The sequence below is a fragment of the Pseudopipra pipra genome, chromosome 18 (genome assembly GCF_036250125.1).
Source record: "Pseudopipra pipra isolate bDixPip1 chromosome 18, bDixPip1.hap1, whole genome shotgun sequence".
NCBI classification, from domain to species: Eukaryota; Metazoa; Chordata; class Aves; order Passeriformes; family Pipridae; genus Pseudopipra; species Pseudopipra pipra.
In genome coordinates, this window is record NC_087566.1 from 1,443,515 (window position 1) to 1,460,376 (window position 16,862).

Sequence of the window (16,862 nt, forward strand, 5' to 3'; positions counted from 1 at the left end):
ATCAGCTACCACTGCTGCCACCAACTCACCTGTGTGTGACACTGCCCACAGACACCGGGACGGCACCGAGGACACCTCCCAGAGGTCCACAGGTGTCTCCCATGATATGCTGAGGTCTCCTGCTGGCACCAGGGACCAAATCCCACCTTGGCCACTGGTTGCCTCTGCAGATGTGGGATGGAAAATCCCTGTCCCAGGCAGGTTGGCTGCAGAGCCCACCCGGGGTGATGTCCCCATGGACATCATGGACACGCTCCCTGTCCCTCTGCACCCAGGCCACCAGCTCAGCCCACACAGAGGAGCTGTGGTGGGGTGGGGTGTTGGGGACACCTGAGACAGGCAGGACACAGGGACATGTGTCTGTCCTGGTTGGGTCCAAACTGCTGCTCCCAGATGGGCTCCCTGTCCTGCAGAGTTGAGAGCAGGATCATGATGGGACAAGGATGGGGCACTGGGGACTGGGATTCTGTGGTGGGACTGGGATTATCCATGGGATCATGACAATGGGATCAAAACTGTGGTGACACTAGGACCTCATGTAGGACCATGGAGATGGGACCAGGAACATCCATGGAACCAAGGCTGAGTGATAAGACCAGACCATGTGGTGAACTGGGACCAGGGCAAACTGGTTGAACCAGCACTATGTCCAGGACTAAAACTACGTGGTGGGACCAGCACCATGCGCAGGACCAGGACTAACTGGGGATGGGACAACATGGTGGGATCTGAACCTTGCTGAGGACCAGGACCACAACTACATGGTGGAACCTGCACTACACATGGGAACGGGACTGACTGGTGGATGTGGGACCAGGACTAACTGGTGGATATGGGGCCATGCTCAGGACCACCTGCAGGATCAGTCTGAGTGGTGAGAGTGGGACTGTGGGACAGAACAGGAACTGGGCAGTGGGCACAGACCCCTCTGGTGGGACTCGGAAGGTGTGAGGGGTAGGAACAGCCCCAGGTGTAGGGCTGCTGCTGACTGCAGAGAGGGTCAACAAAGCCCCCAAACCCATCAGTGCCAGCTGGGGCCCATTGGCACCCAGCCCTGGTCCTTAAAGACTCCCAGGTGGTGTGGTGGGGGTTGCTGCTCACTGGGGATGGAGCTGTGCTGGTTGGTGCTGCTGTGTGGGGCTGTGCTGGGGGTGGCAGGTGAGTGGGGCTGGGAACGCCCTCAGTCCCCCCACTGGTTGTGCTGGGAAGGTGGGTGGTGGGTGCCCTTGGCTTTGCCCTGTGCTGGTCACCTGGACCTGCTGGTGCAGGTTGTCTTGGTGGAGAGGAGCCTTCCTGAAATGACCCCAAGCTTTGGGGATGTGTGGCTGGGGCAAGGGGCCTGCTGGGAGCTCCCTCAGGTCCCAGCAGGTCTGGGAGGCTTGGGAAGGGTAGCAGAGGCTCCAGTGGGGTCTGTGGCTGCTGGCAGTGGTCTCCCCACCCCATGAGCAGCTCCTGGTCTGTCCCCAGCCCTGGTCAAGCGCTGGGAGTGGTCCATCCTGCCTCGGGATGGAGGAGCCCCTGATGGGCTCCTGGGTGCTCTGCCCACCTTTGTGCTGCTGTCACCTGCCCCCCATGAGTCCTGGGGACACCTGAGGACCTGGGTGTCCCTGCTGTGTCTGGGACATGCTGCTGCTGGCTTAGCCCTCCCTTTGCTGCAGGGACCACTGTGGCTCCAGCTACCTCAGAGCCCCCCAGTCACATGGTGACAGCTCTGGTGGTGTCCTCAAACACGGGGACATGGGAGGTTCCTGCTCGCCCCAGCTCTGAGGAGCCCATCATGAACTTCACCCTGAGGCTCCTGGATGGTGAGTGCTTTGGGGGTCTTGGGGGACAACCTTTGGGGGTAGACCATGGGATGGGTCCAGCCAAGACCCCTGGGTTCACTCAGCAGCACCCAGTGGGTTCTCCTGGCTGGCCTCAGCACTAGGACCACCAGGAGAAGGTGGCTGTCCCTGCAGGAGCTCCCCCCATCTTGTGGAGGGTGTAGAGCTTTGGATGGCAGGGCTTTAAGATGTTCCTAATCCTGGGTCTGATACAACAATGGGATTTTGGGGGTCAGCTCTGACCCTGATGGGCCTGACATGGTCCCTCTCAGCTCCATGGGGGGGTCCAGGAAGGTGCTGCAGCTCTGGAGAGCAGGAGAGCCAGGCTGGGGGGACAGAGCCAAGGGATGGGGTGGGCTTTGAAATGAGGGAGCTGCAGGGATGGAGGCCAAGACACTGGTGGGTGGTGATTTGGGATGTGCCTGGTGTCCCTGTCTCTGGTGGGACAGGCTTGGGGGTGTCACACTGAACCCACACTCCCCTCAGGGGACCCCAGTGCCACGGGGCAGCCACTGGTGCTCAGCCCCAGCTCTGCCATCCATCTGGAAGCCAGTGTCCACTTCAGTCCCAGCTTCTCCATGAAGATCCATGTGGACCAGTGCTATGGGACCATCGTGGAGCAGCCAGGATGCTCCAGGAGGGTCTTCATGGTGGTGAACAGCCAGGGGTCAGTGCTGGTGGGGTGGGAAGTGGGGACCCCTTCTTCTACAGGCACCCTGTGGTCCTGCAGGGCCTCCTGATGGGAGGGAGTTGTCCAGGGCCTGAAGACAGCCAGGAAATGTCCCTGTGTCACTCCCCTGCCACAGATGCCTGCACGGGGAGAAGCTGGGAAGTGTGTCTGTCCAGCACTGGAGAGGGGAGTCTGCCCTCCAGCTCTCCATCCTGGCCCCCACGCTGGAGGGTGAGACTGAGGAGGAGGAGGTGAGGTCAGGGAGATGCCCTGGTGGTGGGGTGGAGGTCCCATGGAGGGGGATGACCTGGGGGTCCTAAAGCACTGTCTCTGCTGGGGTGGTCTTGGAGGAAGGTTGGGTGGGAAGAGAGTGAAGTCCCCAAGGAAGGACATGGTGGGATGGAGGTCCCATGGAGGGGGATGACCTGGGGGTCCCAAAGCACTGCCCCTCCTGAGGCATCCAGCTCCCTGCTGGCATGGTCTCAGCCCCCCAGGATTGGAGGGGAGGAGAGCAGGGTCTCCAAGGAAGGACACAGCAGGGGGGTGTCCCGGCAGGTCTATGTGCACTGCTTGCTGACAGCGTGGGGACAAGGACACGCCATCAGGTCCTGCTTCTACAGCCACACCACGGACAGGTACGCTGGGTGCTGGAGCACTCGTGGGTGTGTTGGGAGCAGAACCCACTGGTCACGGGGACCCACCTAGGGGGGAACCAGGTCACCCCACTGCAGGCTGGATGCCACCTCTTCTCTGATGGCAGCTGGTGGCATCACCACAGGTCCGAGCACCCTCACGGTGCAGATGAATTAGGGAGGTGTTTGGAGTCACCTGGAGGACACCTTCTCTGGGGTGGCACCATGTGGGTCTTGTGCTGGAGTATGGGGACCCCAGCTCTGTCCTCTCCCCCAGCTGGCACAACGCAGAGGACCCTTCCCGGAGTGCCCAGTGCCACTGCTGTGACACCAGCTGTCCCCGCGGTGACACCCTCCCAGGACACCTGCCAGGTAGCGGGGGTGGGACACCGTGACTCCACGTTGTTCTGGGGTCTTGGGAGGAGCTCGTGGGCCTGGGATGGGCTGTATTTGCCATGTCCTCCCACAGCATTCCCAGGTGAGGGGACACTCCGCCGGGAGACAGTTGGACCAGTGCTGGTGCAGAAGGAGAAGGTGCCGTGGTACGAAGGTGAGGGACACCCCAACCCTCTCCCATGTCCCCAAACCTCCCTCCCCAAGTGCTGGACCAACCAGTGACCCTCCCACTGGTGTGTTTTCTGCTGTCCCCAGGGCCGTGCCACACCATGAAGAGGTTCCTGCTGGCCGGGCTGGCCCTGGTGGGCAGTGCCGTGGTGGTGGTTGCCGCAGTGGGGGGGCTGCTGGGGCTGGCCCTGACCACCTGGCGCCTGGGTACGCGCCGGCGGGGACAGCGGCCACCGAGGCAGAGGTCCCCCTTCCAGGCCGAGCTGCAGAGCGTGGTGGGGGCCCTGGTCCTCAGGGAGACAGGGAAACGGGGCAAGGTGGGACCAGACCCCCTTTCTCCATAATAAACGTGGCTTTGTTTTCTCTACAGCTTCTCCTGGTGGTAGTGTGTGGATGCCACCATGGGATGGGGACGTGCCACTACACTGACAAGCCATATCTGCTCCAGGTTCCTCCGGGTACCTGGAGATGTGACTTCCAGGTGTGGTGGCACAGTCCCAGGCTGTGGTGCTGAAGCTGGGGGGATTTTGGGTCCCTGGATACCATGGACATGGTGGCAGCTCCTTAGGGTGACAGTCTGCAGGATGTCCCATGAGGCTGTGGGGAGATGGAGGGGCTACATGGCAGGGCTGCTCTGGGCAGGTGAAGACCCCCTGTCCCAGGGTGGAGATCCCCAAGATGGGTTGGGTCCCAGCCAGACCCATGTGTCCCCCCAGGAGGGCACACGGCTCCGGCCCAGCTGTGGTGGCACCTGAGCATCACCCAGCAGGGCTCACGTTTGAAATGGTTTATTAGGACCAGTGTGGGGCAGAGCAGCCGCTCCGGGGTCATCACTGGAGCGAGGGGTCACAGTAGGTGGGTCACAGCAGTGCCTCGGTTTCCCCAGCATGTGCAGGGCTGGAGGGGCTCAGTGGGGTGTCGGGGGCTCTCCTGGTGTCCCGTAAAGCTTGCGGAGGCTGGAATCCATCAGGAAATCCACAGTCCTGCGGCAGGAGAGGGGACAGTGGGGGGGTCTCAGGGAGGTCCCTGTGGTACTGGATGTGATGGGGGATGGGTGGGGCTGTCCCTAATGACCCCAAGACACCAGCCCCACCAAAACAAGGCTTAGCACAGCTTCAGTGTGCTAATCCCAGCTCAGCTCTGGGTAATCCCCATCCTGACAGGGACGTGTCCTTGCTGGACTCCAGCAAAGCCCCTCTGGGGTGGAGACACCCCCCCAGGCCCCCATGCTCCCAGCCCCAAGCCCACACTGAGACAAGTCACGTTCCATCCCTCGGATGCAGGGATGGGGTGGTGGCACCCGCCTGCCCCCCCGCCCACGGGTGTCCCCGATACCTGTCGATGGGGGTGATGATGAGGGGGATGGCCGCCAGCCCCAGGGCGGTGGTGGCCCAGCGGCGCAGGGGCAGGGGCCAGCGGGTCAGGGTCCCCAGCAGGGCCAGCGAGGCGGCGCAGAGCCGGTTGATGGTGAAGCCGGGGATGGCCACCGAGGCCAGGCCCTGCCACACGAAGGTGTCCACCACGGCCACCCCCACCCGCGTGGGGTCCTGCGCGTGGGCCTGGGGGGACACGGGGGTCAGTGGGGGTCAGGGGGGTGGGTGGGGGTGGGTGGGGATGGGTGGCACTCACGGTGGCAGCTCTCCGGCCCTTGTCGATGGCGTCGGCGGTCACGTAGGCAGTGGCCACACCGTAGCTGGCCCACACCACCGGCACCGGCACCAGCGCGCGGAACGACTCGCCCACCTCGTTGGCGTAACCTGGGGGGCACGGGGGGGTCAGCACGGACAGGGACAGGCTGTATGCCCATGTCACTGCTCCAAAGCATCCCTCTGTCCTCCCTCGGTGTCCCTATGTCACTGTAAGCAGAGGTGGATCCTGCATGGAGGGATTTGGAGCAGATGGGTCTCCTTGGACCCTACTACCACCAGACAGCTGGGCTGGGGGTGACCAGTGACAGGGCCCAGAGCCCAGTGCCAGTACTGGTGCCTGTGACTGGTGTCCAGTGCCTGTGACTGGTGTCCAGTGCTGGCATCAGTGCCCAGTGCCAGTATTGGTGTCTGTGACTGGTGCCCAGTGGCAGTACTGATGTGTGTGACTGGTGCCCAGTGCTGGTATCAGTGTCTATGACCAGTGCCCGGTGATAGTAACTGGGTTCTGGTCCCCAGTGTCTGTGGATGGTCCCGGTGCCCAGTACAGGTGCTGGTGCCCAGCACGAGTGACAATGATGGGTATCTGGTGCTGGTGTCAGGTTGTGGTGCTGCTCTGCAGTGCTGGTACCCAGTGTGCAGTGGCAGTGCTCAGTGCTGGGGTGTAGTGCTGATACCCAGTACCCTGGGTCAGTGTCCTGTGTCAGTGCCCAGTTTCTGGTGTGGTGGCTGGTGCTGGAACCCAACACAGTGCCTGGTACCTGTGCTGCATGTCTGTTGGTGCCCTGTTGTGCCCAGCAACCAACATCAGTGCCTGGTTCCTGCTGTCAGTGCCCAACACCAGATGTCAGTACCCAGTGACATCGCGCAGTTCCCGTTGCCCTGTGACAGCAGCCGGTGCCAGTGTCCAGTGCCAGGACCCCACACCCACTGTCAGTGCCCCCTGCCCCGGGTGCTGGCACCCGATGTCATGGCCCAGTTCCCAGTGTCAGTGCCCTGTGCCATTGCTCAGTACCCCGTGTCAGTTCTTGGTGTCAGTGCCTGCTGCTGGTGCCCTGTGACAGTACCCTGTACCCAATGGCAGTACCCGGTACTGGTTCCCGCTGTTGTGCCCAGTGCTGGTGCTGGGTATCATGCCCTGTTTCCTGTGTCAGTGCCTGTTTCCCACTGCTGGTACCGGGTATCAGTGCCCTGGTTCCCAGTGCTAGTACCCAGTGCCAGTGCCCAGAGCCAGTGCTCAGTTCTCGGCATTCCTGCAGCTCCTGGTGCTGGTACCCAATCTCAGCCCACAGTTCCCGGTGTCAGTGCCCGGTGCCGGTACCCAGTTCCCGATGTCATTGCTCAGTGTCAGTGCCCGGCTCCCGATGTCATACTCAATGTCAATGCCCGGCTCCCGGTGTCATACTCAATGTCAGTGCCCGGCTCCCGGTGTCAGTGCCCGGCTCCCGGTGTCATACTCAATGTCAGTGCCCGGTTCCCGGTGTCAGTGCTCCATGTCAGTGCCTGTTCCCGGAGTTCCCGCAGTTGCTGGTGCCGGTCCCCCGTGCCTGTCGGTGCCCGGTGTCCCCCCGTGCCTGTCGGTGCCCGGTGTCCCCCCGTGCCTGTCGGTGCCCGGTGTCCCGGAGCTCACCCATGTATCGGACCCACGTGTCCCGGTACACGTCCTGCTCCGCCGCCCCCATGGCCCCGGCCGCTCCCGCCGCATGCCCCGCCCCCTCCGCGGCCCCGCCCCGGGACGTCACCGGACCCCGCCCCTCAACGTCATCAAGGGCCCCGCCCCGTTGGGCCGCGAGATGGCGGTGGGGGCGGGGCCTGGCCGCGCACGTGACCGGCGGTCACGTGGTGGGGGGCAGGAGGGGCAGTTCTGGGGTGGGGGCAGCACTTATGGGGTTGGGGGCAGCAGGGGAAGTTATGGGGTTGGGGGCAGTTGTAGGGTTGGAGCAGTTATTGGGGTGCAGCGGGGGAAGATCTGGGACTGGGGTGGCAATTCTGGGCCTGGGGGGCAGCAGGGGCAGTTATGGGTTTAGGGGGCAGTTCTCAGGCTGGGGGGTTAGTTATGGGACCGGGGTGGGGCAGCAGGGGCAGTTGTGGGGTTGGAGGTCGGTTATGGGGCTTTGAGGAAGTTTTGGGGCAGGTGGGCAGCAGGGGCAGATCTGGGGCTGGGGGGCAGTTGTGAGACTGGAGTGGCAGATCTGGCGCTGGGGGGCAGTTCTGGGCCCGAGGGCCACAAACCGGAGCAGACCCCGCTCAGTCCGTCCCTTTACTCCCCACCCCAGGCAGCAGCAGCAGTGGGTGGGCGCAGGACCCACGTAAGGCACAGAGATGGGGGGGGCTGCGGGCGCTCGGCCCCCTCCGGCCGCGCTCAGCCCTCGCCTCAGTCCGTCAGCTCCGGGGCTCAGCCCCGGCTCCGTCCTCCTCCGGGGGAGCTCCCGGCCATCCTGGGGGCCCGGCGGGGGGGTCTATGGGCTGTGGTTCAGGGACACCTCGCCCAGCCGGTCCCCCAGCTGCTGGATCTGCTGTGCCGAGGCGGTGTCGGGCAGCAGCACCTCCACGGTGTAGCTCACCTTCTTGGAGTGGAGGAAGCTGTACGTGTTGTCGAACCGCAGCACGTCTGGGGGAGGGACGGGACGGGGGGGTCAGGGACACGGGGGAGCAGCCCGGGGTCAGGGACACGGGGGAGCACCCCGGGGTCAGAGACAGGGGGAGAGCACACCGGGGGTCAGGGAAGCAGGGGGAGCACCCCAGGGGTCCCCCCCAGCACCCCAGGGTCAAGGACACAAGGGACGCACCCCCTGAGGATCAGGGACACGGGGGAAGCACTCCTCGGGGGTCAGGGATATGGGAGGGGCACCCTGGGGGGCAAGGATATGGGGGGGAGCACCCTCAAGGGCCAGGGACATGGGGAGCACCTCGGTGGTTCCCCCCAGCACCTCCGAGGGTCAGGAACACGGAGGGAGCACCCTGGGGGATCAGGGACATGGAGGGAACACCCCGGGGGTCCCCCGCAGCCCCCCGGGAGTCAGGGACACAGGGGAAGAACCGCCGAGGGTCAGGGGCACGGGGAGCACCCCGGGGCCGGGGTCACTCACAGATGCCGGGCGTGGAGCAGGTGAGGGAGCCGTCCTCAGGCACCATGTGGGCGTTGTAGCGCTGGTTGGGGAGCACCTCGGTCATGTCGCCCGCCCGCTGCCGCTCCCCGATCTTGGTCTTCATGTACACCCCGAAACCCACGTCGGCGCCCTCCGAGCGGAACTGCCACCTGCGCCGGGCACGGGGGGCCTGCGGTGGGCTGGGGGCACCGCCTGGGTGTCTCCCCCTCCCCGCCCCGCGGCACGGAGCCCTGCTCACCTGAGCACGCAGCCGGGGAAGAGGATCTCGTACTCCACCTGGTGGGACGACCCCCGGTTGACCACCACCGAGTGCTCGTACTGCTGCGCCAGCTGGTCCCGCACGTAGTAGCTCTGCGGCACGTCCCCCCCGTAGTTGATCTGGGAGGGGATGGAGGATGTGGGCATGGGGGAACCACCTGGCACCCCTAAGTAATCCAGCAGGAGCCTCTCCTACCTTGCTGGAGCATTTGGGGTCCCCGTCGGGGTCCGTCATGGTGCCCCCGTACTCCACTGGGATCTGGTCAGGGTCGATGTACTTCTGCAGGACCTCCTTCCAGTTGGCTGGGGGGTGACAGTGGGTTTGGGGGGGCTGTGAGCCCCAGCCCAGCTGGGGAGCCCCCCGGGGTTGGGGTAGCCCCTGGGTGAGATGACAGCAGAGTGTCACCCCTGTTTTGGATGCTCCGAGGGGGGTCAGGACTCACATCCCAGCACCACGACCTTCTTGCGCGTGTCCTCGCTCAGGAAGTGCTTGACCAGGTTGTAGGCCACGGGGAAGATCTTGGGGGCTGGGGGCGGTGAAGGGTGTTAGAGGGGTGTCAGCACCCGGACAGGGGGAGCAGGGCCCCAGGGCTGAACTCACCCTTCACAATAAACAGGCGCTTGAGGGACTCCGGGAAGTTCTCCTCGAACATGGACAGGAGCTGCAGGATGGGGGGAGCTCAGGTCACCCATCCCATGCAGCCACCAGGACCCCCACCCCAAAATGCTGGGGGCTGCAGGGCACCACAGGGACCTGCTCCTGCATCATCCCCAGGGCCAGGGCTCAGCCTGGATCCCTGTGGTCCCCCAGGGCAGTGGGATGGGCAGGAGCCCCTCACCTCCCCGTACGCCTCCACAGCTGGTTTCCAGAGGTGCTTCAGGCCCAGGCCCTCGCAGTCGTAGATCATCATCACCATCTCCACCTTCTTGCCCAGCTGGGGCAGGAGGATGGGGAGAATTAGGCAAGGGGGTTCAGGGATGGGGTGGTCCCTGACAGGCTGGTCCCCTCCAGCCACAGCCTCCTCCCAAGTGTTGGTGTGTGGACAAGGGGCATCACGGGACCTGGGGGTCCCAGCTGGGACAGGGACATGGGCTGGGGGTCAGGAGCTTGTGAGGATAGATAGGACATGGATATATGGGGCTGGGAAGGACATTGAGTTGTGGGGATGGACCAGAGATGGACATATGAGGTTGGCAGGGACATGGCCCATGGTGGAGTGGACAGGACATGGACTTGTGGGGCCGAGGGGGATGGAATGACCTATAGGGCTGGTGAGTGAGGACGTTGGCTGGTAGGTATGGACCAGAGACAGATGCATGAGGACACTGGGTTTTGGGGATGGACATGGACCCAGAGGACCTATAGGGCTGTGGAGGATAATGGCTGGTAGGGTTGGACAGGAGGTGGACTTGTAGAGCTGCAGAGGACATTGGGTGGTGGAGATGGACAGGACATGGGCTGGCAGGGACACAGGCTGAGGGGGATGGACAGGACATGGACATACAGGATATATAGGGCTGTCAAGGACATTGGATGGTGGGGATGGACCAGAGATGGACATATCGGTCTGGAGAGGACATTGGGTGATGGAGAAGGCCCAGATGTGGACTTGTAAGGCGGCAGGAACATGGACTGAGGGGGATGGACAGGGGATCCTGGATCTATAGGACCTATAGGGCTAGGGAGGACATTGGATGGGGGAGATGGACAGAACGCAGACTCGTGGGGCTGGCAGGGATGTGGACTGATGGATATGGACTGGACATGGGCTAATAGAGCTGGAGGATGAGGACATTGGCTGGTAGGGATGGACCAGAGATGGATGTATGGGGCTGGGGAGAACATTGGGTGGTGGAAATGGACAGGACATGGGCTGATGGGGATGGACCAGGGATGGACAAGTGGGGCTGGGAGGTTATTGGGTGGTAGGGATGGACCAGAGGTGGACTTATGGGGGATAGGACATGGACCTGTAGTGCTGGGGAGGATGCTGGCTGGGAGGGACGAACCAGATGTGGACTAGTGGGGCTGGCAGGGCCGTGGTCCCATGGGGCTGGTGGGCACAGGGCCTCTGTGGCCAGCAGGGCACAGGCAGGTGCCCACCTTTTGGGTCTGCTGCTCGCACTCGTGCCGCAGCACCTCGCAGTCCCGGAACTTGTTCTTGAGCAGGTCCTGCTTGGAGGCAGAGAAGAGCAGCCCCTTGGCGTCCAGCGGCCCGATGATCTCGTAGCACACCGGGCTGCCCTCGCGGTCGTAGCCGCACATCCCCCCGGACATGTACTTGCGGATCACCTGCGGGAGCACAGGGGCTCAGGGCACTGCACACCCCTGGGGGGGCTCAGGGGGACAGTCCCCTCCAGGGCCACGCCCCGGGGGCCAGGGACACCCACCTCAGGTGCCTCCCAGGCGATGATGTTGTCGGCGTCCATGCGCTTGCGGACCTCGAGGTGCTGGGGGGGGCAGAGTGAGCTGGGGTGAGGTTGGGGACCCCATGGGACGGGGTGCACCCCATGGGCACGTCACCCTTGGGAGAGAGGGGCTGGGCTGATGGCCTGGGGTGCACTCTCCCATGCCAGGTATGTCCCATGCCAGGGGACAGCCCGAGGACACCCCAAAAGCGGGGTGCCCCTCTCACCTTGCGGAGCATCGCCTCTGCCTTGGGCAGGTCGAAGCAGCGCGCTGCAAGAGAGCAGAGAGCTCAGAGATCAGCCCCCCGCAGGACCCCCGGGAGTCTCCCAGCCCCCCCCCGGGATGCCCCACACTTTGGGGTTACCTCGGAGCCATTTCAGAAGGAAATAGTCGTCCTGAGCGGGCAGGGAGGGCAGCACGTCCTGCAGCTTCTCCCGGAACTGCGGGGACAAGAGGGACAGTTGGTGAAGGGGTCCCTGATCCCTCCCCAGAAAGCCCAAGGCTGGAGGTTTGTCCCCTCCTTGTCACCCCAAAAACCCCTCAGCCAAGACTGGGACGTTCCCAGGGAAGGGTCACGCCGTGCCCTGTCCCTGGTGCCACATGCAGCCGGGATCACCGGTCACCTCCTGGCAGGGGACTGTCCCCAGGCTGGCCACCAGCACCGCGTGTCCCCAGGCACTGGGTGTCCCAAGCCCTTGCACAAGTGTGTGTGTGTGGGCTGTCACCACCCCACGGGAGCCAGGCTAACCGGTCCCCTCCAGTGACATCCTTTGGGATGGAGCCAGTCACTGTGCATCCCCCTGCTCCAGCGACCCCCCAGTGGGTCACAGCCCCTGGTGCAGGCAGGAGGGTGTTGGGGTGCAGGACTGGGGGGGTTGGGGGATCTGGGATCCCTTTCCCATGTGGCCCCGCTCACCCAGGCCAGGCTGCGGCCCAAATCTCTGTACCAGCCGAGGCCCTTCCCTTAATGAGCCTGATTAGCTTATCTCCTGCTGAATTTAGGGGTAATTAAACCCGGGATTAGCTCCTTCACCCTGCTGGCGGACAGACGGGTTTGGCCACTCGCCTCCCTCTCCTGCTGGGGCATGGCTGGCACTGGGCACAGTTTGGGCTCTGTGCCCCACGCCCGCCCCTGCCCCCCATCCTGGCACCCAGCGGGGTCATCGCCCGCCCGTGGAGTTTGGCTGGGTCCGAAAGGCAGCGATAAGATAAAGGCTCAGGGATGCCTTTGTGGTTGGGGTACAGTGAACCCCAATAAAAGTTGGCACCCCATGAGGGGCTGGCAGAGGTGGGTGACAGTCACTAGTTCCTGGTCCCCCGAACTCTGCATCAGGGTGGGAGGTTCCTCAGTCCCACGGGAAGGGTGGGAGAGGGAAATGGGGCTCGGCAGTGCCCAGTCCAGGGGGTCACCCAGGTGTCCCCACTGGGCAGCACCACGAGGGGCTCAGCCCGTGGGTTTGGGGTCCAGGGTGGGACGGAGGTGACAGGAAACCCCAGTCCCAGGGGCGCTGTGGTGAGGCAGGAGGTTCCCCAGTCCCGTGGGAAGGATGGGAGGAGGCTGGGGGGTCACCAGCGGGATGGTCCAAGCCAGCGGGATCCTCAGGACCCACCCGGGAGTCCCTGGTGGGCAGCACCATGGTGGGGCTCAGCCCGGGGGTTTGGGGTCTGGGATGGGGAGTGGAGGCAGTGAGAGCCCTCCTGGGCCGGGTTTGGGGTCTGGGGGCGATAGGAGCTCCCCGGGTCCGGCGCAGTGATGATGCCTGTGGGTTTGGGATCCGGGATGGAGGAGCTGGAGGAGCGGAAGTCCCCCGGGGCCGGGAGTGGGAGTGATGCCGGTGGGATTGGGGTGCGGAGCCCCCCAGGACCGGGAGTGGGGGTGATGCCGGTGGGTTTGGGCTGCGGTTAGGGCGAGCGGAGCCCCGCGGGGCCGGGAGCGGGGGTGATGCCGGTAGGTTTGGGGTGCGGGGCGGGGGTGATGCCGGTGCCCGCGGCGGGTGGCGGATGTGGGAGCCCATCGGGGCGACTCATCGCGGTCCCCCCGCAGCCCCCTGGCCCCCCCGCCCCGGCTCACCTGGGCCAGCACCTCCGCCTGCCGCGGGCTCAGGTCCCCGACGCGGCCGCTCATGGTGCGCTGCGGGCGGCTCTGCCCGGCCCCGGCGGCCGCGGAGCCTCCGAGCACCGCCCCGGGACCGCCCCCGCCCGCCCGGCCCGGCCCGGCCCCCCCGCACACCCCCGCGGCCTTGGACCCTGCCCGACCCCCGCCCGCACGGTCAGCGCCCGCCGCCGCCACGGGAGGGGAGTGACGGGGGTGATGGGCTTGGGGGGCATAGGGGATATGGGGACACGGGGGGACTTGAGGCTGTAGGGGAGTGTGGGGGAATGTGGGGGCTGTAAGGGATATGAGGGACATGGGGGGACGCAGAGGGGTATGGGGGATATGGTGGGTATAGAGGGTAGAGGGGCTACAGGGGGTTTGGGGCACAGGGAGATATGGGGGCTATGGGAGACATGGAGCGGTGTGGGGGCGTGGGGAGGATGTGGGAAATGGAGGGGTCTAGGGGATATGGGGTCATGGAAAGGCTTAGGGGGTATGTGGGGGACATGGAGGGGTATGGGGGCTATAGGGAAATGGGGACATGGGGGTATTAGGGGGTATGTGGGACATGAAGGGGTATGGGGGCTGTAGGGGGTATGGGGCCTCAGGGAACTTGAGGGTAGGGGCAGCTATAGGAGGTATGGGGGACATTGGGGGCTATAGGGGGCATGGGGAGTATAGGGGTATGGGGGACATGGAGGGGTATAGGGAATATGAGGGCTTGGGGAGTATGGGGCGCATGGAAGGGATGAGGGTATGGGTCTGTGGGGGTTATGGAGGGTACAGGAGGGTGGGGATCCTCTGAGATTTTGGGGGGCACAGCAGGGCAGGGGGGTTGGGTGGGGCAGGTGTCAGGGAGAGGGGACAGGGATGGGGATAGGGATGGGAGATGGGGACAAGGGACAGAGGAGAGGACAGTGATGAAAAGTGGGGCAGGGGCCAGAGGTGGAGACAGGGTGAGAGCACAGGGCTGGGGGCCAGGGACTGGGGCAGGGTGTGCCAGGGAGAGGGGATGGGGACAGAGATGGGAGATGGGGACAGGGGACAGAGGGAGGGCTCAGGCACTGACTGGAGGACAGGGGATTGGGGGCAGAGGCACCACAGACATGGGGGTCACCCTCCCACTGCCAGGTCCTGGGTCCCCAGGGAGAGGGGACCTCCCCGAGGGGGGGCCCCAGCCAGGAAGGGGGGCCTGGCCAGGAGAAGAGGTCTCTGCAGGTGCCACAGCCCCTGGCAACCACAGCCACTCTGGTCAGGGTCCAGAGCAGGGGAAGGTTCTCCTGTCCCCATTGTCCCCTCCAATGAGGCTGTGCATGTCTCGTGGAGCCGTGGATGTCCCATGGACCCCCATGTCCCCCGTGGACACATGGATGTCCCATGGAGTGCTGCATGTCCAATGGAGCCATATGTGTCCCACGGAGCTGTGGATGTCCCATGGATGTCCAATGAAGTCATACATGTCCAAGGATATACCATGGAAGCTTCCCTGTCCCATGAAACATGTCCCCTGGGGCTGTGGATGTCCCACAGAGCCATGTGTCCCCCACAGACCTGTGGATGTCTCATGGAACCACATGGAGCTGTGCATGTCCCAAGGAGCCATACATGTGCTGTGGAGTCATATGTGTCCCTTGGGTCTCTGCATGTCCCATGGACCCATGGATGTCCCATGGAGCCATCCATGCCCCCTGGAACCACAGGAAGCCATCCATATCCCACAAACCTCTGGATGCTCCCCGGAGCCATTCACACCCCATGCATGTCCCTCGTGTGTCCCCTCTGTGGGGCAGCTCTGGCAGCAGCCACCTCCCAGGCCCTGTTTTGGTGTCCCTCCCCAAACCCACACAGTCCTCCACACCTGTTCTCAGGCCGGCCGTGCCCCTGGATGTTGTTTATGGCACAGCTGGCCCGTCGCAATCGGAGTGTTTCGTGTGGTTAAACCGGCTCCTGTTCGGCTGTGGGAGGAGAACCGTGCCCAGCCTGTGATTAAACCCCCGCAGTTACGCAGTTACGACACACCAGGGACACGGGGACACGGGGACACGCCCAGACCCGTCCCACGGCACCCAGAGCTGGGTCCCACGGCCCCGAGCCCCGTCCCCAGTGTGGCCCCTGCCCAAAGCAGGTCAGCCCAGGCCCGTGCCGGGGCTAATCCAGCCAGCAAATCCTCCTGGTGGCACATGAGCTGGGCACACGTGGCAGGAGCTGGACCGGGAGTGTCTGGCACCAACTGGGGTGGGGGTGTTGAGGCGTCAGGTGTGGGGGACAGTGGGGTTTTGGGGTACTCGGGTGTCAGTGTGTGTCCATGTCACCCAGGTGTGTGTTCCTGGCACCCAGGTGTGTGTCCCTGTTGCCCAGGTGTGCATCCACGTCACCCAGATGTGTGTCCCTGTCGCCCAGGGTGTGCCTGTGTCACCCAAGTGTGTGGCCCTGTCACCCAGCTGTGTGTCCATGTCTCCCAGCTGCATATGCCTGTGTCACACAGGTGTGTGTCCCTGTCACCCACCTGCATGTCCATGTTGCTCAGGTGCATGTCCCTGTCACCAGATGTGTGTGCCTGTGTCACCCAGCTGTGTGTGCCTGTCACCCAGGTGTGTGCCACGGCTGTGGGTGCATGGATGGGGTGCCCAGGTGTGCAGGGCTGTGTGTCCCTGTTCCCTCCTGGCTGTGTCCCCCAGAGCACACGTGTCCCTCTGTTCCCATGGTACCCCATGTGCCCCCACATCCACATGGAGATGGGCTGTGTGTCCATGCCTGTCCCTGTCTCTCCTTCTCCCTCTCCCGGTGTCAGTCACTTTCCTGGTCCCAGAGTCTGTCTCTGTCCCTGTCCTGCTGCCTGTGCTGGTTCCTGTCCCTGTCTCAGTCCCTGTCCCTCTCCCTATCCTGGTGCCAGTTCCCATCCTGGTCCCAGCCTTAGTTCCTTCTCTCTCCTGCTCCCAGTCCCTGTCCCTCTCCTGCTCCCTATCCTCCTCCTGGTCTCCACCCCTGTTCCTGTCCCGGTCTCATTCCTCTCCTTGTCACTGCCCCGTCCCTGTCCCAGTGCCAGTTTCTGTCCTGGTCCTGCCCCTCGTCCCTGTGTCAGTCTCGATCCTGCTCCCTGTCCCTCTTCCTGTCCCCAGTGCCATTCCTGTCCCTGCCCTGTCCCGCTGCCCAGCCTGGTCTCAGCCCTTTTCCCCATCTCAGTCCTGGTCTCAGCTCCCTGTCCCTCTCCTGATCTCTGTTCTCATCCCCATCCCTACCCCTGTCCCGGTCCTTGTCCCTGTCCCAGTCTCAGTCCCTGCTCCTTGTCACTGTACTTCTCCTGGTCCACATCCTCATCCAGGTCCTCACCCCCTTCCCATCTCAGTCTCTGCCTCTATCCTTATCCCTATCCCCGTCCCCTGCCCGTGTCCCTATCCCTGTTCTGGTCCCTCTCCGTCTCCCTGTCCCTGTCCCCGGCCCATGTCCTGATCCCTATCCCCATCCCTATCCCTATCCCTATCCCTATCCCTATCCCTATCCCTATCCCTATCCCTATCCCTATCCCTATCCCTATCCCTATCCCTATCCCTATCCCTATCCCTATCCCTATCCCCATCCCTATCCCCATCCCCATCCCCATCCCCATCCCCATCCCCATCCCCATCCCCATCCCCATCCCCATCCCCATCCCTA

General features: G+C 64.0%; 3 protein-coding genes across 4 annotated transcripts; 1 reads left to right on the forward strand and 2 right to left on the reverse strand.

Annotated features, from left to right (window-relative positions):
* Nucleotides 1-2,172: 2,172 nt before the first annotated feature.
* LOC135423904 (uncharacterized) lies at nt 2,173-4,056 on the forward strand. The gene is made up of 6 exons (XM_064674580.1): nt 2,173-2,490; nt 2,630-2,744; nt 3,049-3,128; nt 3,403-3,497; nt 3,595-3,675; nt 3,777-4,056. The coding sequence occupies exons 1-6, from the start codon at nt 2,240-2,242 to the stop codon at nt 4,031-4,033; spliced, it is 879 nt and encodes a 292-aa protein (XP_064530650.1). The 5' UTR covers nt 2,173-2,239; the 3' UTR covers nt 4,034-4,056.
* A 405-nt stretch (nt 4,057-4,461) lies between these two features.
* Nucleotides 4,462-7,079, reverse strand: MTFP1 (mitochondrial fission process 1). The gene is made up of 4 exons (XM_064674581.1): nt 6,966-7,079; nt 5,319-5,446; nt 5,025-5,248; nt 4,462-4,672 (listed from the first exon to the last, which is right to left on the reverse strand). The coding sequence occupies exons 1-4, from the start codon at nt 7,015-7,017 to the stop codon at nt 4,597-4,599; spliced, it is 480 nt and encodes a 159-aa protein (XP_064530651.1). The 5' UTR covers nt 7,018-7,079; the 3' UTR covers nt 4,462-4,596.
* Nucleotides 7,080-7,581: 502 nt separating this feature from the next.
* SEC14L2 (SEC14 like lipid binding 2) lies at nt 7,582-13,304 on the reverse strand. 2 transcript variants are annotated; one of them, XM_064674571.1, is made up of 12 exons: nt 13,185-13,304; nt 11,478-11,553; nt 11,340-11,383; nt 11,095-11,154; nt 10,808-10,876; nt 9,543-9,638; nt 9,305-9,365; nt 9,147-9,230; nt 8,900-9,006; nt 8,684-8,823; nt 8,425-8,594; nt 7,582-7,946 (listed from the first exon to the last, which is right to left on the reverse strand). In XM_064674571.1, the coding sequence occupies exons 1-12, from the start codon at nt 13,236-13,238 to the stop codon at nt 7,795-7,797; spliced, it is 1,113 nt and encodes a 370-aa protein (XP_064530641.1). In that variant the 5' UTR covers nt 13,239-13,304; the 3' UTR covers nt 7,582-7,794. The 2 variants fall into 2 exon arrangements, with proteins under 2 accessions (XP_064530641.1, XP_064530640.1); XM_064674570.1 differs by having other exon boundaries at nt 10,808-10,996.
* Nucleotides 13,305-16,862: the final 3,558 nt, after the last annotated feature.